At 39.1% G+C, this 21810-nt stretch overlaps 1 protein-coding gene across 1 annotated transcript in view; it reads left to right on the top strand.

Annotated features, from left to right (window-relative positions):
- MED13L (mediator complex subunit 13L) overlaps positions 1 to 21810 on the top strand; it is a 200209-nt gene that overhangs the window by 157283 nt on the left and 21116 nt on the right. The window contains 11 exon segments of the mRNA XM_074920815.1: positions 581 to 753; positions 1164 to 1288; positions 2623 to 2722; positions 6768 to 6988; positions 10172 to 10377; positions 12774 to 13720; positions 14393 to 14572; positions 16224 to 16447; positions 17047 to 17239; positions 19214 to 19658; positions 21110 to 21329. Of these exon segments, the coding sequence (XP_074776916.1) occupies positions 581 to 753; positions 1164 to 1288; positions 2623 to 2722; positions 6768 to 6988; positions 10172 to 10377; positions 12774 to 13720; positions 14393 to 14572; positions 16224 to 16447; positions 17047 to 17239; positions 19214 to 19658; positions 21110 to 21329 (3034 nt within the window).

The following is a 21810-nucleotide window of genomic DNA, read 5'->3' as shown; positions in this document are numbered from 1 at the left end:
TATTCAGTTGTAGAGATGAAAGAATTTGGTGGTCTTTTTTTCTTTTTCTTGGTTGTTTCAGCTTGACATATCACCTCACTGCAAAGCTCAGATCTCTCCAGCCAAGTTTATCTGTCTTTCCTTGAGCAAATTGAGGGTAGCCTTCTGCTGAGAGGATTTGTGGCAGGGATGCTGTAGTGGTTTGAACATCTCCTTAGAGGTGTTCTTCCATATGTGAAAGAAAACAATATGATCACTATTCTTAGGTCATCACCTGACCTGTATGCCTGATAATTCTTGTGTATTGTATCCATTATGAAGCTGTTTCTTTGTCTGGCTACTCATTTGTTCTTGTGCCGGTAGTCACCACACTTAAAATTCTCAAAGTTGAGTTTTCTGGAGAAATTGAGGTGGCTAATTATCAGTACTGGCTATCAAAGTTAACATGAATATGGAATCCTTTGTAAATCATACACAATGTTACTTTATGTTTTTCCCAATATACAGATAAACAGCAGACAGCTGTGTACTTTTCCCTTCTTAAATTTCTTTTTGCTTCTCAAAGTATTTAATCAAGAGCCCGGAGTTTGATTTGACATAGGAAAACAGTTGTTCGCACATACCTTAAATTTATATCCATTTAAAAAAATCTTGGATTTTTTATATAGTCAGAAGACGGAATTGGTACCAAGGAGATCCCCACAACGGGTCATTCTACACCAGTTCCTGATGGAAAAGATGCCATGTCTATTTTCAGTTCTGCTCCTAAGACTGGTGAGTAAAAGCCCTTTATTTCACTCTGCAAAGCAAAATAGGTAAAGCTATGCAATAAAATCTGAAAAGAAAAAGCTCATACTGAACATTTTACTGTACCATGAGATCTATAGAGAGCTCCTGAGGTGGAAAAAACTTGATTCTGCTTGTTCTTTAGTAACGTAATTTTTTTTTTTTTTTTTTTTTTTTAATATTAAAGTTGAGCAGTAGCTACCTTCATTCTTTCCTGAATGAGTTTTGGTGCTTGCTTAAAATTTGAATGCAAGGCTATTTCTAGGCTACATTATAGAAAAGGAGCTTCAGTGATTCTTGCTAGTCACCTGTTTAGAGTGAGAAGTAAAATTGAAAAAAGGTGATTTTGTGTTTCTTTGCTTCCATTTTTCATGTTTTTTTCCCTTTCTTTCTGACAGATACCCGGCAAGACAACGCTGCAGGCCGAGTAGGCTCTGGTAGCCTCACACAGGTGACAGATCTGGCTCCATCACTTCATGATCTAGATAATATCTTTGATAATTCAGATGAAGATGAGCTTGGTGTAAGTCTTTATAGGACTGAGTGTTCTGTAGACTTAAACCTTGGCCAAAAAAAAGGAGAAGGATGAAGTCCTAGTGGGGAGTGATTATCCATAATAGATAGGAAGGAGAGTTTCCAGGTAGTCAGGCTTGGATTTTAAGTGGGAAGAATTGCTAGCAAAGAGAGGTATCCTGTCAGGAGATCCATCAAAGAGAGAACTCATCGCTGTGTATAATTCAGGAATATTAGGAGATCGCTTAGGTAACACCAAAGCTTGTGTTGTCCGACAGTTTTTCAGTCATGAGGGGAACCTGTATACAGCTAATTTGCTGACTCAGTCATTGCATAGACAGGCTAAAAGAATACTTCCGTAGGTAAAGCAATGTAGTTGCTTTAGAAATGCATTACATCTCGTTTTGTGTTCTTAGCTTTTGTCAGTATTTTGAGTTGTCTGAGAAGCTGCCCAAAGAAAAATAAATTCAACTTTACTGAACTTCAGTAGTTCTCTGAAGCATGTTTCCTTCTATTTCTACAATCAGTTTGTTTCAATGCAAAGAGGAATAATTGCTGAATATTAGGTAATACAAAAGGTAAAGCAGATTTACATCAGTTACCAGGAAAAAGTCAAGACACATGAAAACCAAAGATTTGAATAATTACTATTTTTAAACTTCATCTAATACAGCCAAGTGGTCCTAAATTGACTGATAGTATATAATAGTGTTTAAAAAGTCTAATGTCTGGTTCTTGGCAGTATTTTTCAAGTACACCAATTTATTTACTACTCCCTGTTTTGTGGTTCCACACAAACTGCACTTAAGATGCCACAGTTAATATGCAAATCTACTAGAGGACTGTTCTGTCAAAATCAAAAATTACCTTTTTCTGTGAAGTTGGCCTGGACAGTCCTAATGCTCTTCCTGTCTTAAAACCTGCATGTGTTGAGCAGTCCCCTGTGGTAGTCTGGTATATGGCATTTTTGCTCTCAGTGTTGTATTCTCATTATTATCTTAGAGGAGTCAAACATGAAAGCAAGGAGAGTAGTCATGTGAATTTCAAGCTCAGTGTCGTTGATAACAATTTCTATATAATTTGTGTGTATCTACATATGGGGGGTGGGGGGTTGTGTGTGCACATAGGCACGCAAATATTTCAGAGACTTTTGGTTTGGTTTGGTTTAATCTTAAAAGAGAGGAAATAGAAATCCAAACTCCTTGGGGAGAGTGGATGGGAAAGTAGAAAAATACACTTTTTTTCTTTCTTGTAAAATCTCTTTCAGAGAGTTTCAGAATCTGTAATAGCTTAGGAATTCTAATATTTTGTATATTTTTTAATATGGTATTATTCTGCTTTTAGGCTGTATCCCCAGCTCTTCGGTCATCGAAAATGCCCGCAGTAGGGTCTGAGGAACGCCCTGTAGGGAAGGATGGTAGAACAGCAGTACCTTACCCACCAAGTAAGTAGCAACAACTGATTTACTACTTTGATGACAGTTAAAATCTCCTTACAGCTACCTGCTGCTTTTTTGTAGGAGACTTATAAGGTCATTTTTTCAGGACTAAGAGGTGGTGTGCTCATTTTGTTCTGTAATTACCAGATGCCAATATTAAAAGAGAATAAGCAGATTTTAATGAAAACAGTGGATGGTAATTTAGACACACATTTTTAATGTGCCTACTGAGATTTGAGATGCTCTCCTTCTGACATTATTGTCTTAGGTTAGAAGTATGGGAGGAATTTGGTACAAATCTTCATTTAGAAGCTATCCCCTCTGTTCTCAATTCAGTATTTAATGTTAGTCACACCTTCACCATATCTCTCTTCAAGTATAAATCAGTCTTCTCTTTAAAGAATTCAAAGAATTTGAAGCTGTGACTTGCCAGTTGGCCATTATGGTGCAACCTGTTTGGAAGAAAATTGCATTCAGCATGGAGCCCCTCCCCTGTGAGGACAGGCTGAGAGAGTTGGGGGCTTCAGCTGGAGAAGAGAAGGCTCTGGGGAGACCTTAGAGTGGCCTCCCAGGGCTGAAAGGGGCTGCAGGAAAGTGGGGAGGGACTCTTGACCAGGAGGTGTCAGGACAGGATGAGGGGTGATGGTTTTAAACTGAAAGAGGGTAAGATTGAGATTAGGTATAAGGAAGACATTCTTCCCTGTGAGGGTGGTGAGGCCCTGGCACAGGTTTCCCAGAGCAGCTGTGGCTGCCCCCTCCCTGGAAGGGTTCAAGGCCAGGCTGGACGGGGCTTTGGGCAACCTGGGCTAGTGGAAGGTGTCCTTGCCCAGGGCAGGGGCTTGAAACTGGAGGATCTTTAAGGTCCCTTCCAACCCAAACTGTTCCCTGTTTCTAAGAAAATTCAGACTAAAATCACCTTCAGGTTTTAATCTAGATGTGAAAGGGCATGATTAAAATCGAAGAACTATTTCTAACTGAAGACACATTGTAGACCTTTTACAGATGGTTATGGTAGAAGTGATGCTTGTGCAGACACTACACATGTACAAGGAAGGCTACAGAAGTGCAGAAAACTTAGAAATTAAATTTAGTATGCTGAAAATGCATGAAACGCAGATTAAAACAGTAGGGCTTTTATGTAAGGACTGTGCCAACAAGTATTGGGAATAACTTACTCTGATATACATGATCTTACTTGCATCTGAAAGGAGGTTTGTTGATGAGTGTTGGACTCTTTTAAAAAAATAGCGAGGTGGGTGTTGGACTCTTTTCCCAAGTAATAAGTGATAAGGCAAGAGGAGATTACCTCAAGTTGTGCCAGGGGAGGTTTAGATTGGATCTTAAGAAAAGTGTCTTCACCAAAAGGTTTGTGAAGCATTGGAAGAGGCTGCCCAGGGAAGTGTTTGAGTCACCACCCCTGGGAGTATTTAAAAGACATGTAGACATAGTGCTTAGGGACATGGTTTAGTGGTGGAATTGCCAGTGTACTCGATGAACTTCAAGGTCTTTTCCAACCTAAATGATTCTGTGATTGTATTTATACAGGTGACATTGCTCTTGAGATGAGAGAGGAATGTGTGTATGTATGTGTACATGCATGTGTGAGAGGAGGAAGGGGTTTGGTGTAATACTAACCAATCAAATTATGAATTACAAATTACTTAGTGGTGAGGAGGAAGAATGTTTGATTTTTGTGGCTGCTATAAGCAGAAATCAAATCTCTCTGCAAATCATTCTTTAATGCCTTCTCATTAAGTTCAGCTGGTAATGAGAACAAATTGAGGAGAAGAAAAAAACAGTCTGAAGGAGATGAGTCAGAGTTTTATGGACCCATAAAAGCTGTGCTGATTTACTCAAATGTAGAAGTTTGAAGTATACAGAGATTGGATTTTGACAGGTTTAGTTGATCCATAGCTTTTTAAAATATGCAAAGCTTTTTCAAGCATGACACACATGAAAATGAATAATGATAGTTAGCCTGTTGCTGTAGGGTTGGGAGATTTTTTGTAATTAAACTTTTTTATGAATCTGCACTGCAGAATTTTGCTAACTGGAATGAGCTTGAGTGTGAGAAAATGATATACTGTAGAGCTGTATGAAATAAGTTAAATAGATACACTCCACTTCTGTTTTGTAGCTGTCCCCTTGACACCAGCTGTCAAGGCATAACAGTATCTGCAGGGAACTGTACATCATCATAAAGTCCTACTGACCACATTTCATTTTAACCTTCCTTTCTGTCCCCCTTTCTCCAATTTCTAAAGCACACTTTTCTTTGTTGAAAAACAGAGGCAGTAGCTAATCCAGCTGGTGTCCTGAAGATTGTATTTCATACTAGCATCGGGTGGAAAATAGTTTTTTCCATTCTGCTGAACCTGTTTTCATATTAATTTATCCTATGTCAGGACAAGACTACTGTTGTTGAATCCAAAGACTGAGAAAGGAAAACAAACAACTGAGTAGGAATAATTCATAGCCCATTATTTACTCTGCTACTTCAGATTGTGAAAGAATTTGGGTTCAGCTTTGACTGTTATTACCAACAGAACTCCCATTTTGAGAGGACTTCACCTATTTGAGTTTTTTCACTTCATTTAAAGAATAAAGATTCACTCTCTCACCTCTGTGCCCAAAAGAATGAAATTTGGCTCTGTCAAGGCAGAGTGGAGACATATCTTGATGTTGCAGCATCCTACAAAACTGTACTGTTAGTGTGTGTATTTGTATATGACATATACTTCTAATTTCATCACTTATTTCTGTCTTTTTCAAGTAATTTTTGAGAGTAGTACTATGTTTCACCAGTTTACATTTCCACAACGCAGTATTTACCAGTCAGATATCCATCTGTATTTATGAATTTTCCATCATCTTTAGGGTGCAAAAGTTACCGAATACAAGTATGTCCTTGTGTCCTATCAGCTTGGCTTGGATGTATGTATAGGAATGGATATGGAATTGGGCATTTAGTCTGTCAGAAAAAGTATTTAAGAAGACACCCCTATGGGAATTCACCCCTCTCTAATTGGAGTATTTTAATAGTGAATTCACCAGAGTGATGGTTATGTCCAGAGAATGTCTGTTCTAAGTCAAGTCAGGAGAAGATAGCATATATTCTGAGTTTTAAGCAAAATAAATAATGGAAGCTGGTAGCTGGAAGGAAAAAGAATGTAACTGGGGAGAAAATACAAGACTGTATTCTGATTTTTGTTAGATTGCATTACACTTTTTAAAGCATTACTGTTGGGGTTTTCATAGAATCGTGGAATGGTTTGGATTAGAAGGGACCATAAAGATCATCTAGTTCCAACCCCCCTGTCCTGCCACTAGACCAGATTTTTTGATTTTTCTTAAAGAAGAAGAATGTACGATGGTTTATGTATCTTACATTCATTTAATGAGATTCAGGGATTTTCCTGACTTAATGCCTTGTGATGCAAAATTATAATTTTGTGGCTTCCTCTGACACTTGTCACTTTTGGATGCCTGGCAGTCTGATTCTTAAGCAAAATTGCCTGTTTGTGTTAGCAACAGTAGCCTGTCTTCTGTTCTGGAGTTAAGTCGCTATGGACCAAATGAGACTACAATGACTGTATGTCAATGGAAAAATGGAGCTAAGTGCACGCTAATTCCACAAGTCTCCCATTTTAGGGCTGAATGTCAGCTCTAAAAAAGGGAAGAAACCACCCTGTATCTCCTTAGTAACAGTTGCTGGTGTGAACTTTGCATTGTTAATTAATCTCTTCTATTATGAAATATTCTTTTGTTGCTGTTAAAATTGTATATAGGATTTGTGTATCTACCAGTTTGTTGTTTCTGCTGAACAATTAGCTTGCAAAGTATCCCTGGGAATTATTGGCATTTATTCCTAGGAGTTGACGTTTCATCTGGATTTATCCTGGTGTCAGAACTCTAGTAAGTCTGTAGGATCTTTGTTAGGTTTTAACTGACGAAATCAGAGCTACTATTGAGTCGGGCTCTTCTGTTTTATTGGATTTCCTTGAGAATTTGTGTTTTAATGATTAACAGTGTATTACTTCATCATATTTAGCTGTGGCAGATCTCCAAAGGATGTTCCCAACACCACCTTCTTTAGAACAACACCCTGCCTTCTCCCCAGTAATGAGTTATAAAGATGGCATAAGTTCAGAGACTGTAACTACCTTGGGAATGATGGAAAGTCCTATGGTCAACGTGATTCCAACACAGCTTGCTGAGTTTAAAATGGAGGTAGAAGATGGATTAGGTAGCCCTAAACCCGAAGAAATTAAGGTAACATGCCAAAGATGTGATATTTTTATAATCTCATCTATGTATGTTTTGATTTTTATAAACAAGTCGTGTATTGTAATGTGTATAGCAGAGTAATTTAACAAATGTCAACTTGATCCTTATAAAGTACATATCAGTCTTTAGTTGGAAAAAAACCCACTTCTCTAGTAAAAGAGCTTTTTAATTGTTGCCCTGATTTTAACTATAGGTATTTTTCTTCTTGTAATTTTATGTTTGTAATGTTTTTGTGTTCTCAGGAAACAAACAATATTGTATGTGAAATGAGCCCTATGCCTAACAGAAAGAATGTACATATATGAAAAAACGTCTTACTTGTGACTAAGTAGCTGTTAAATGATTTATTTCTTCAGATAATTTTTCTGTAGCACCTTTTATGTATAGCCACTCCTTGCTGCCAGTCTCTGGGGATGCAGCTAGGATAAAAGTCATGCATGTAGAAAGGCTGCCTTTTTCTCTCTGAAATGTTGCCTTTTTTGGTTAGGGTTGAAAATCTCTGAGAAAGCCCAGGGGTTGAACTTGCTCTGTTTCTTCTTCAGCTGATGTTACTTCACAAGTTTTAAGGCCAGATGGGACCATTCTTATCTGACTTTCTGTATAACACAGGTCAGGTAATGTCACATAGTTACTCCTATATTGAGTCCTATAGTGTATCTGAGTAAAGAACTATTTTTAAATGGGGACTCTGCTGCTGGGTACTAGTACTCACCTCCCCGACTTTACATATCAAGATGTATCCATTTTTCCATAGCATCACATAAAAGGACTTAACATAAGCACCTAGTGTACATTGATTTGTATCTCATTGTTCCATCTTTAGCACAGGTTAAGAGGTAGGATAAAATCATTCTGCCTGCTTGTGTGTATTCTGCATTACTTAACTTTTTGGGCCAATTTTTGTCACTTTTATCAGAAGTTATTGTTATCATATATCCATGCATATAGCCTGAGGGTTTTTTTTTTATTTTAAAATGCCCGTTTCTGTGTAGAAATACACATCACCTTGTTCTGCAGCAAGCTCATTTGTATGCAAGCAGTAAAAAGGGAGATACACACTATAACTCTGTCTTCCTGGTAGTCCCCGACCCTTGGTTTTATAGCCTAATTCTTCTTCTTCAGGCCCAACCTGTCCCTAATCTGCCACAGCCTGTTCCTCCTATTTCAGCAGCCATTTCTCTCCCCAACACTCGCTCCTTCCCTCTCATTTTGTGCTCCTGTGATTGTTGGAATTAACCAAAGGCTTATTTTTAAGGATCTGCATTGCTGAGAGAGCTGTACACGGAGACATACAGCACTTACAGTTTGCATGGACAAGAAGTGGCTATATATCTATATGAGAATGCTGATATATAAATTTATCTTAGTATAAATGATTCAGTCAGCTATGAATTAGTAAGTTTTCCTGCACGGCAGTGATAGTATACCTTCAGCAGACTGAAAGTAAAGCAGAGGCAAGTCACAGGGTGACTTTCTCCGTAAGAGGAATCAGTTTGTCCCTGGGACAGGAGGAAGTTGCCATCCCTGGGAAAGAAGTAAGACAGGTTGTTGCATTCAGGGATTGTGTCTCCATATTACAGTAAAGTGTGTCTAGTCAGCCCCAGGAGTTAGCAGCTCCCGGGGCTGCAACTTAAGCTGAACACCTGTGAAGGGGCTGAGCTGGCAGAGAGCTGTTGGGAACAGCTCCGGTGAGAAAGAGAGACTTCACAAAAGTGTCAGGGAGTCGGTTATCAGTGTGCCCCTCGGGAGGATAATTCAGCTGGGCAGCTAGGCATGTGTAGCAAGTCGGCTTTGTTGTTGCAGCTCTCTTCTTTCTTCCATCCTAACTTTGTAACTTGAAGGCATGATGAGAAAAGGCATCTCAGAGGCTTTGCTGAAGTACAGCTGTCTGTTTGCCTTGTATAGTTTGTGTATCTACCAATTTTTATACCATTTTAGGAGTCTGAAATAAGTTTTTTATAAGTTTTGTAAGAATTTGCCTTGCCACAGACCTTGCTGGTTTTTTCCTTCTGTTTCTTCAGTGAACTATTTGCTTAAGACTAGGATAATTTGGACTTGGAAAGAAAATCTCAATTGAAATTTGTTGAGCTGAAAGTTTTTGAGTGGGAACAGATTTTAGGGCATCATTGACACTGAAGATATTTTAATCTCCCTCACAACCATTTTAGGAGTATTAAAATACATATTTTAATTCTGCCTGATAACATTTCCAACAGCACGGTTTACTTGCTTTTAAATGTGTCACACCTGCTCATATACACCAGTGGGGGAAACAAGCACCTAAACCCATTGCTAATCATTTTGAGAACATGTAAGTAGATTCCTTGTGCTGAGTATTCAGCAGCTGAAGATAGTAATCCACACATTTCTCATCTCTCAATGCTTTACAAGGTGCAAGGGAAAAAAATGCAAAGATCTAACGAGATGTTAAATACTGAAATTCTGAGAGACTACTGTTACTATTTTAATAATGATTTTTACTTTGCAGTAGTGCCTCAAAAGGACTAGCTCTTTTCTTCTGAAAGAAACTTGGAATAGCTCTAGAAACTCTGGCTGAAGTTCTTGTCATCATTCTCTGCAAACAAACATGGCAGGCAATGAAAGTCCTGTTTGACTGGACTTCATTTATATTTAATACTATGTTTACTAGATTGTTTAAATATTTATATTTAATATTTGGCATGTGTAAAGTGTCCACTTACTTGGATTATATTAATCCCCAATGTGGGGGTTATTCAGAGAGGCTGATGTAAGGCACCTAAGGTTTCTTCACACTGTGACTCAGCCTCTCTCTCCATTGTCAGTATAGATTTCTTGCAAAGATCAATCTTTTAAGTGCCTAAATTAGGTGCTTAAAGTTAGGCAGTATGAAAATTTCATAGCACACTATTCACTTTACCGACACAGCTTGTCCTAAATGAGTCTAATTGTGAAATCTATTGACATTAAAGTTGTATAGCATCTCAGTATAACAAGGAGCCTCAGCTGAGTTTCCTTGAAGGAACTGCTCTTGAATGTCTTGTAGAATGAATAAGTGTACTTAATTTTGGAAAAAATGCAGTTGTAGAGGGTTCAAACAGTACAATAGGTTCTAATTAAAAATAAATATCTAAGTATAAACAGCAACCTTACCATATTGTTGTGAACAATGCCACTTGGATGTTACAGGATTTTTCGTACGTGCACAAAGTTCCATCATTTCAACCTTTTGTGGGCTCCTCCATATTTGCTCCACTGAAGATACTGCCAAGTCAGTGCCTCCTACCTCTGAAGATACCAGATGCCTGCATTTTCAGGCCTTCTTGGGCTGTTCCTCCTAAAATTGAACAACTTCCTTTGCCGCCTGCAGCCACTTTCATTAGAGATGGCTACAAGTAAGTACTGTCTTGTAGGAAATTAGTTTGTCGTGCCCATATCTAAAATGGTTTGTTAGTTAAAATGTTTGCATATGTTAACAGCGATGTACTGTACACCAGAACTATAAAATAAACTGCAAATGTATTTGGAAGCTTTATAATTTGTCACTGATACCAAAACAGTTCAGTTAGAAGGAACATTTCTATTAAAAACAGCGTTTGGAAGTTGGTGGTGTTACAGTGTGTGTCCACTACATTCTTAGCACTTTTAAAAGAACCAAAACATGTGCTACTTGAATGAATTGCAATTTCTGACACAGGAAAATACTGTAATTTGACATAAACCAGAAATGTTAGGGAATAAAATGAATGCACGTAACCTCTCACGTCTCTGCCCTCCCATTTGAGTGTCCAGTTCTCCAGCCTGTGGCAAGGCTGCCCTCTTGTTTGTGCTTGTGTGTTCAGTCTGAGCCTCAGTCTGGTGAGAGCAGATCTTGATGATAGCAGTTTGCCTTCTGAGGGCTCTTAAAATTTTGAGTAGGCCTGTGACAGCTCTCTTCGTGTTCTCAAGTTAGCTCTTCTGAGTTCTTGTGATTTAACCTGAATGGGTCACATATGGAGCTGCTAATCAGACAGATGCTGATGGGCTGTGTGCCATCTTCCCCTTTCAAAATACTAAAAGAAAAGATGTCAAGTATGAGAGTGCTGTGGCTTATAAGCAAACACTGCTGTTAAATTTAAAAACTCGTATTCCTTCCTCAGTTCTCAGAAATTAGCAATGTTTCTAGAAGAAATTCACTGCTACAGATTTTGAAAGCTATCGCGAATTCGCACCATTAAATTAATAAAACCTCTTAAAAGGCTTAATAATAGTACAAAGGTCTCCTGCTACACTGCGTTCATTTCTAGAGGAAGTAGTCTGTATCTTTAAATCAGTCTGTAAATCCTTTAAATTGGTCCTTTTCTAGCTCCAAAGGGGATCCTTCAGTGTTCTCAAAAGAATTGCAAAAAAGAAATTGTAAACCCTTGATAGTGCCTAGGGAGCAATTTAAATCTCAGTTTTTTTCATAATAGTAACTGATTCACCAGGCCTGAGCTGGTTATTAATTTCAGGTATTTGTTGGGGAAAAACACCCTTTCATTTTCAATATAATCCAATTAGAGTGAAGATTATTACTGCAGGCTTCCGACGGAGTGGTGATTGCCAATCAAGGTTTCTAGGTCACCTTTTCTTATTAATCTGAGGCATTCAGTATGTTTCAGATTCAGAACTCCTTCAAACCTTTGTTCATTTTTTTTCCTGTCTTCCTTTGAGTTGGACATACGTCAGTTCAAAGGTAATAAAAAGATTCTAAGGAATAAGGTCTTCACTATTTTCCTTTTCAAGTCACTAATGATATGTGAGCATTAAAATAATACTCCTTTTAAATAACACACAAAATACACAGTAAGAATAGGCATACATGAAGAAAACCTGTTCCCCCTCCTTTATCAAGAGACTCACAGAATTCTTACACTTTCTCCTTGCCCTAATATGTAAAGAACACATTTCAAGAGAAGCCAGCAGCTTATTAGCAACTTGGAAAGAGAAAATTTAAGATCTTATTCTTTTTATTGGCCCCGTATTACCTGTTTCTTCATACAAGTCATTCCAAAGAGAAGATTGATCTCATGGGAATGTACAAACTGTTCTTTGGTCACTTGAATTTGGCAGAAAATGACAAAAACAGAGTAAGAAAAACCAGTCATGACAGGAGATGACCCAAAAATGTGATTCTTAGCTTTACTGGACTAAGAGTTCGCAATGGAATGTGTCATATTGTGCTGCAGACTGTGTAATCCTAAATGAGTATTTACATTTATAGTATCTGAAATACTGTTATCAGTTGCATACCACCATGAGGCATTATCATATAAGTGCCACATACATGACTTCTGACAGCTATTTAACGTGATGATTTCTAAAATAAAGTAAGATTTCTATGCCTCTGAAATATTTTCCTCATTTCCACTAATGTGTATCTCTTTACAGATAATTTTCTTTAAAACACCTACAGTTCTTTTTCTTTTCCCTAGAAGAGTTACAAATATCCTAAAATCTTAACCTGATAATTTATCTAGAGATTCTTCTCAAGAACATTTGAGCTTTAGGCTGTGGGAATAACCTTTAAGATGGCTGAGGTGATACCTTTTTATTACACTGATATGAAACAATGGCGTTCATGATGAGAACTACAATTTTGGTTCAGAGACACGAGAAAAAGGTTATGAGCAGAAGGTTCTTTCTTTACTAGAGTTACAGTGAATCCTTTCAGTTTTCACCATCTCCTTATATTTAAAAATGAGTTTTGACAAAATCGCAACCAACCAATTTGTGATGGCATTTGACTCTGTTTTTCATGTATTTCTCGTAGCAATGTGCCTAGCGTTGGGAGTTTGGCTGACCAAGACTATCTTCAGATGAACACTCCTCAGATGAACACACCAGTGACGCTAAACAGTACTGCTCCGGCCAGCAACAGTGGAGCTGGAGTTCTGCCATCACCAGCAACTCCCCGCTTCTCTGTCCCTACCCCACGCACTCCCAGGACCCCAAGGACTCCTAGAGGTGGGGGTACTGCAAGCGGGCAAGGATCTGTAAAATATGACAGCACAGATCAAGGTTCACCTGCTTCTACCCCTTCTACAACACGACCGCTTAATTCTGTGGAGCCAGCCACTGTTCAGCCCATCCCAGAAGCCCACAGCCTGTACGTCACCTTGATTCTTTCAGACTCCGTGTTGAACATCTTCAAAGACCGTAACTTTGATAGTTGTTGTATATGCGCCTGTAACATGAATATTAAAGGTGCAGATGTCGGATTATACATCCCAGATTCCTCGAACGAGGATCAGTACCGTTGCACCTGTGGCTTTAGCGCCATTATGAACCGCAAATTAGGTTACAACTCTGGGCTCTTCATCGAGGATGAGCTGGATATTTTTGGCAAGACCTCAGACATTGGCCAAGCTGCAGAAAGGCGGCTGATGATATGTCAAAGCAACTTGATCTCTCAGATGGGAGAGGGAGCTAGAAGGACCCAGGAACCTCCAATGAGCCTCCTCCTCCTCCTCCAGAATCAGCACACCCAGCCTTTCACATCCCTGAGCTGCTTGGATTACATGTCCTCCAATAACCGTCAGACGCTCCCGTGCATGAACTGGAGTTACGACAGGCTGCAGGCCGACAGCAATGACTCCTGGATCGAGTGCTTCAATGCCCTGGAGCAAGGCCGGCAGTATGTGGACAACCCCACCGGTGGAAAAGTAGATGAAGCCCTAGTAAGAAGTGCCACTGTACATTCTTGGCCTCACAGCAATGGTATGGGTCAGAACAAATTTTATTTTTCTTTGCGGTTTTTGGTGATGTCTATACGTTTGTTTGAAGCTTGCCAGTTGTGAGCCACTTAATCTTTATGTGGGAAATGCTATGCATAAACATACTCTAGAAATAACATAGATTTCTGAAGGTTTTATAAATTGCATCTAAAGTGCCAATAATCCAGTTGTCTTTAGACCTTGTGGTCTAAATTGTGAAAGAGTCCGTGGAATTTCACAGATCTGAAGCAGAGATGCAAAACAAATTAAAGTATTGGGGGGGAGGCAGAATTATGACCCCCTTTTTTTGGAGAAAGGTGTAAGCAGTCAGGAGGAAAGAAATGCTCTGTATAAAAATGTCATCAAGGGGAAAAAACAGTGATTTTTATAATCAAATATTACCTGTTTATACGCTGAAGATGCTCTGACTTCTTCTGAACTGAGCTGGACAACAGTACCATTGAAAGGTGTGTGAAAAGGACTATGACAGCTTTATTTCAGCAATGTTTGCATAAAGTACCACATTAAATGCTGTTGAGCTAATTAAAGTTGTACAAATTTTATGGGCATTGTGAAGAGCAATATGAAGGAACAATAAACCAAAAAATGTTGCCACCACAAAATAATTCTACCTGTTCCTCACTGAAAATGACTGATGCTCCTTTGTCGTTTGCAGTATTGGATATCAGCATGCTCTCCTCCCAGGACGTGGTGCGCATGCTGCTGTCGCTGCAGCCCTTTCTCCAGGATGCCATCCAGAAGAAACGAACAGGAAGGACCTGGGAGAACATCCAGCACGTGCAGGGACCACTCACCTGGCAGCAGTTCCATAAGATGGCAGGACGGGGAACCTATGGTACATACATTGCGCTATATGCCACTGGTTAAAATGAAAGCATAGTTTTCTAGAAATGTGCGCTTTCTTCTGGAAATAACTTAGAATAAATGGCCTCTTCATACAGGTTTTGGGGAGCGTGGCTCTTCATATAGATTTAAAATGCCTTAAAAGACATTTGAAGCAGATGCTTGAATACCATAGCGGAGGTTTTACCCTTCCAGATTGATAAACATTTACAGAATCCAAAAATGCTGCGTTTCTGAATCTGTATTTTGGCTCGTACTGAAGCTAGCTGGTAGATAAATAGCATGAATGGAGGAAGCTGTTAAAGTACCAAATCATAATGGGGAAAAGGGGCTTTCTGAGGTATACAAATATACAAAAAAGTGGGTATGATTTCTCCACAAATAGGTTTGCTGGTTCTAAGGTTTCCCATACCCTTAGTAAGAAGTTTCAGTTTAAGTATCTCCTGGCTGTAAGTGACACTTCTGGAAAATACAAATTGCAAAATAGATTTTGTATGTGCACGTTTGCAAAATAATGACTGACCTCTATGTGTATCTTGCCTGCAATTTATTTCAGTCTTAACCGATGCAGTCTTGTTTCGTTTTCATTCTGCAGTTCCATCGTGCTTTGCTTTATTTTCTCTCTTGGTGTTTGATAATATTGCTGCTTTCCCTTGGGGCTGGGACAACTTGGGGTAACTACAGTTCCTGTCTAAAGCTGTTGTGCTTCATGAGTATTTCCAATCTAATAATTTGTTCAGGATTTGTAGCTTTAAGAGTTAGGATTTGCCAATTTCCACCAGAGAATAAAACTGAAATTACCATATAGTAAGTAGCAGAGCCTTTGATATAGATTCAGTAATTTTTACTGAATGTTGAGTTTTTAATATGGCTGGATTATATTCTGCAGAAACTACTGGGTATATTTTTACTTGAAATAACAATATTTCTGATGAGCACAACGTCTGGGAGACACCATGTTAAACTGGATGGTAATCCTCCCTGGTGGGACAACACGTGCTCTGGAGCACTTCCTATGGAGAGGAGCAGGAGGCAATTTTTAAAATTAGGATAACTTTGCATAGTATTACATACCTGGGAATACGTTTGCATCAACATTTTACTTAGTAATTTTGCACAACCCAGTGGAGGTAGATGAAGACCTGTAAAAATCAGATTTTATGTATTCATGTTACTACTTTTGATTTAATAGGAACTTGTGAGATGTGGTTGTGGTTATGGCAAAGTAAAACCACGAGATTAAGCCTTGGGAAGGGCAATACATGTATTTACAGTATACTGAAATATGTTTTATTGAAACTTTCTAGGAAAGTTTAAATGGTGCTTGGATTGGCTCCCTCTGCTTTGGCTGACTGAACTTTGATTTTATGACATTTCTTAAGTACAATATAAATCTTTCTTCTCCTTTATTAAATATTTTTTTCCAAGGAAAAAAGGCTGTGGGAGAACATGGTTTATCAGGCATGATACAGCCTTGATATGTGTTTCCAGTCTATGGTCAAACTGCTAGGAAACTTGGCATAGCAGAGGATTAGTGTTTTCCAATATTCCCGTAAAAGAACCCACTTCCTGGTACATCAGAGAACCCACTGCAGTTAAATCAGTTATTTTAACATTTTTTCTTTCTTTTTTTCTCTTTGAAGGCTCTGAGGAATCTCCTGAGCCTCTTCCAATCCCAACTTTACTCGTGGGTTATGACAAGGACTTCCTGACAATCTCTCCATTCTCCTTGCCGTTCTGGGAGAGGCTGTTGCTAGACCCATATGGGGGCCATCGGGATGTCGCCTACATCGTGGTGTGTCCAGAAAATGAGGCCTTGCTCGATGGAGCCAAAACTTTCTTCAGGGACTTGAGTGCTGTATACGAGGTTAGAAAGAGGAACCACTCTGAATTATTTCTTCTTAAGTGTCGTTTCTGCTCTGCTGCATGTTCATTGGGAGAAATCCATGTTTTGTAAAGTAACAATTATTTGAATAAGAATTTATTTAATTTTGAGGGCTTTCTGCATTTTCAGAGTCCAAGAATACTATCTAATTGAGTTACACTGATTCTCTGTGCATTTCAGGTATTTGTTGTCATCTGTTCTTTCCCATACACATTATCTTATTTTACAGAGGATCTAACACGAGTATTAATACAGTTGCATGAAGGCCCAACTAAACCTAAAGAACAAGGAGTAGATTAAAGAAATTGTTGCTTGCTTGTAGTTGCTAGGCTGGAGATAAAACCATTTCCTCTTTTTAGCATGCACATTGGGTACTACTGAATATGTACGATTACCTTCTAACCTTAGTTTTGCTGTAAGTGCAATTCAAGTCAACAGATAAATGTAGCCTTTTGTTTTTATATTTGTTAAGAAGCTGCCAGATGTGTGCTGGTAACAAAAGCTTTACTCTACAAACCAGTCTGCATCACTTGTTCAGGTGCTTGGCATCTAGTTACAAGCATTTCTTCTTTCCTCACCAGATGTGTAGACTTGGCCAGCACAAACCAATCTGCAAAGTGTTACGTGATGGGATTATGCGGGTGGGGAAGACTGTGGCACAAAAGCTGACGGATGAGCTCGTGAGCGAATGGTTTAACCAGCCCTGGGGCACCGAGGAGTGCGACAATCATTCCAGACTCAAACTTTACGCGCAAGTTTGCCGGCATCACCTAGGTAAGTCTAGCGTGGCTCTAGCAGGCTGTCGCTTTCTGTAGGTATTTCAGAGGTTAGTTGCAGTAGGTGAAAACACGAGGCTTTTTCTTAAGGTACAGATTATGATCTGTTTAAAACTAAAGAAAAAGTATTATGAGGCTTTATCTTAGTTTCTTAATCCCCCCGTGTTAAATTTGCCTACTTTAGAAAGGTTTGTTGTTCATCAGTCTGATCATCACGTCACAGATTCAGAAGCCAATGCTTACCCTTTAAGGAAAGTCAGTTTGGTATGTTTGTATGTCTCAAAGATGATCCACACAAGGCTGAACATATAAATTAATGTGGTTTATACGCTTCTGATATGTGTCGTCACAGCAGTGTGACAGAATGGCGTGCATGATGCCTGGCAAGAATAACATTTATTTACATAAGAGGCAAGTTCACTAAAACTCTGCAAAGGAAGAATGAGTTAACACAGGTGAAAAAGAGAAAGTAACAGTATCTCGATGATTGGAGCCTCCATCTACTGGGTGTGGATACTTGGAATCACATTTTCCTGAAGTCATGGTCTCCTCTGGACCTCATGTAGGCTTATTTCCATTCTGAAACAGTGACACATTTTAAAAGATTAGTCTGTCTTTTGTTTTGTTTTGTTATGGCAAACTGCCATATTTGTTCTTTCATAATGTCAGGTGTGCTTGTTTCATGATGTGTAGAATCTGAGAGTATGGAAGGGTATAAAATTTGGGATAGTATCAGAAGACTGGTTCTGGCTGAGCCCCTGGACTCCCCTAACATTTCACCTGGGGAGAGACATGGCTATTCTGTTCCAGAGGCAACATAACATGTATTGTGTGTATGACTGAGAAGTGAGATCTTAGCACAAGACACAGACCCATCCAGAATGTCACTGGAAATGCATTTGCTGAGACAGTGCTGGTCAGCAAGACAGGCAGTGATCACAGAACATCAGCCACCTCAATGGTCCATGCTTGAGCTGAAACCTGCAAACTGTTGGGTTTTTTTGTTTGTTTAAAAATAGCTAGGAACTTTTAAGTGGTCTCTTGAAAAGTGCTTGCTCTCTTTGCTCTGAAAAAGGCATGACAACACTTATGTCTGCTTACTTTGAGGACTGGTGATCTGGTCTTGGAAAAAAGTTTAAGCAAACTTATAGGAGTTAGCTGGGCAGCTCTATAGACTGATGAATGCTCACCCCATCCTTTGAGGAAAGGTTGGCAGAACAGGCTAGGACACATCTATGACCCTGTTGCCTCATTCAGTCTGCTTTTTTAATTTTAATTCACCGTGTAAATGGGAGGGAAGAATTATTGCAACACTACTTAACATAAATACCCCAGGCTTACAGGCAGAAATACACAGCGTGTGCACAGCCAGTTGAGGAATTGGGCTCTTCAGTTCACACCCGAGGCATCTGGCAGGGACGGTGTTGGAAACTTCCCCTGCTGGTGATTTTCCACCTCTGAGAGTAAATAACTAAGAAATATTCATTTCCTTTTTTTTTAGTTCATTTATTACTTAAAAATAATCACTGTGATATCTCTTTTTCTGATACTGAGTGGCAGAAATAACTATATTAAAGTTTGTCATTATTGTAGCTCAGGTAAAAAGGACTTTTAGATTTTCAGTCTGACAAAGATAACCTGTAGTGGATTGCAAAGCTGAACACTATATAAAGCTGTTGTCTCAACACAACCCAGCCAGAGGTGATGACATGTCAGTACCAACTTTGATTCACAAAGCTCCCCAAAGTCAGTCCTGTTCTTAGAGACATTTGATTCATATCAGTTAGAACTGAAATCCTGAAGAATGGATTCCAAAGTAAATATTTATAATGGAGATTCTATTCGCTTAGCATCTGTTTACTCAGAATATTCTAAAAACGCAGAACATATTGTATGACTTTATGGTTAATGCAGTTCACTTTGATCTGAGAGACTGTCATTAATCTCTTTTCTTCTTTTTTTACTATTTCAGCACCTTACTTAGCCACTCTGCAGCTAGACAGCAGCCTGTTGCTACCACCTAAGTACCAAACCCCAGCGCCAGCAAGCCAGCCACAAACAGTACCTGGGAACACTGGACCTGTACCCTCAAATTCAACATGTCTTTCGGCTGCAGGGGCACCACCAACAGGCAATTCTTTTAACTCCACACCCGGTGGTGGGACCAGTAGCCTTCCAGCAGGAAGTAGTTCATCCTCCGGATCCTCTGTGCCACAAATGTCGGCATCTTCTGCAACACCTGGCGTCAACCAGATGGCCACTACCTCTACTCCAGGGTTTAGTGGGAACATTGGTTCAGGGCAAAACACCAGCACTGGGGGAAACACAGCAGAGCGCTCGCAAGGAAGTGCAGGTCCTGGAGGAGACACAGAGTCAGGTCAAAACTTACCACAGCAGCAACAAGAAGGACAGGAAGGGTAAGTTACTGAAGTGCTCAAATATTTCAAGGTACTTCTAATTAAATCCACTGTTCTCTTGCTTTCAGACAACTCGTAACCTTTAAGCCTTATGTAAATCCTTGAAAGGAGAGGGCCCTCTGACGTATGCAGTGCTACTTGACCACTTGTAAGTGGAGCAGGGCCCATTTTTATTTGTTCCCAGCACGTACTGATAAAGGGGAGTTGAAAAAAACAAACCTCCCCTTTTTCATTACAAGAACAAAGCTTGATTAAACTGCATGCACGTGGGTGTTGTAGTTCGTTTGAGATGCTCAGGATACCCCAGCTGGCCTGCATTCGCATACAAGAAAAACACAGGGTGTCTCAGGTCCTGTGCCACGTCTGCTGGGTTGGTCTCACCCGTGTCAGGTATTACAGGATATCGCCTGTGGCCCACTTGTGGGTGACTCCAGCACACCTGTAACATTAACAGATACAAAAGGCAGTCCATGGATTTTTTTCCTAATTTGCTTGCATTGCAAGGGTTGTTTTGCAAGCAGGTACACTGTGAGGTCAGGAAACAGGATTATACTGATGTTACTTTAAAATAAATTTTAGCAGCACAACTTTTTTAAAGACTTCATTATAAATAGTCATCCATCAAACATAAAAATTAGGCAAAGTTTTTTTTAACATCTTGTGTAAGTAACTTCCTGAGTGAACGTGTTTTTCATTACTCTCATAATAATGCATATTACTGACAGTCATGATATATGTTATGGAGTTCCTGTATCTTAAGTGAAAAGCCCACATCCTGTTGTAGTTCAGGTTATCCTTAAGACATCTGTTCACTGGATCTATGCAAAATACCATTTGATCAACTGCAGCATGGTTTCTGACCAAGTAAGTCTCAGCTGCTTTTTATCACTTACAGATGTTGAGCCTCCTATTCATGGTTGAGGCATGGAGGAGTGTTTTACCAAGTAAAAAATGTTCAGTTGCTCCTTCCATTACCAGCAGAACCTTTCCTGTAACTAAACAGAAGACTTTAGTCTCCATATTACTTTGGCACTTTCCCTCAGTTCTCAATTCCTCTCTCACCCTTCAACCTCTCCCAAAAGAAAACCCTAAACAGCACCAAAAAGCAGGCATACACATACATAAAAAGAAAACTCACAGAGCTAGTATTAGTCAACTTTTCCATATTCTTCAGACATAATATATTCTTACTGCATTAAATGAGATTATGTTACACTTCATGGTAAGTATCTTTAGTGCATAATTAATAAGGTATTTTGGACTAAGAACTGCTGTGAGTGAAAGTCCTCTCTCCTCAGTCACCGTTGCCATGTTTTTTAGTTTTGCTTCTGAAAATAATCACTTAGTACTCTTCTTTTTCCTCCTCTGCTTCAGCCTTGAACACCTTTACAGAAAAACAGTAAATAACAGTTATAACATGCCTTTGAACTTAACACCATGTATGTGTCCAGTGTTACAGAGAGGGAGAGAATAGGGATTCCCACTGAACCCGAGTCTGCAGACAGCAATGCCTACCCTCCAGCCGTTGTCATCTACATGGTGGATCCTTTTACCTACACTGCAGATGAAGAATCTGCTTCAACCAACTTTTGGCTGTTAAGTTTGATGAGATGCTACACAGAAATGTTGGATAACTTGCCAGAGAATATGAGGAATTCTTTCATTCTCCAGGTAATTCCACCTTCCTCTCTCTCTTCACACTGGAGAGTCGTTTTGTCACACTTTCGATACATAGGCTATACTAAAATATACAAAATTGAAGATAATACCTAAAATTTAGGTGACATATTTTGTTGACAGTACAAGTCTATACTAAAAAAGCACTTTTGTTTAGATGAGGAAATTAATTTAAGGCAGCCACAGTATCCATTGCCTGTTTCTAGCAATCATATACACTAGATGCTTACTGAAGAGGGATTTCAATTATTTAAGTTGCAACTTGGGTTCCCACTGCCAAAAATGTCCAGTTGCTTCTTTGATTACTTTCCATATTGAGTTGTTTGCTTTCTATATTCTCTTGATTTATACTGTTTAATCCAAAAGAAGTATGTGAAACCAGACATTTAATGCATAATTTAACTATTGTGTTGTTATTATCTGCTTCTTAAAAATAATTTACCATGTAACTTGGCATATAATAATAGTTACTTAC

Source organism: Athene noctua, chromosome 17 (assembly GCF_965140245.1).
Source record: "Athene noctua chromosome 17, bAthNoc1.hap1.1, whole genome shotgun sequence".
Taxonomy (NCBI): Eukaryota; Metazoa; Chordata; class Aves; order Strigiformes; family Strigidae; genus Athene; species Athene noctua.
This window is presented reverse-complemented; position numbering and strand designations above follow the sequence as displayed.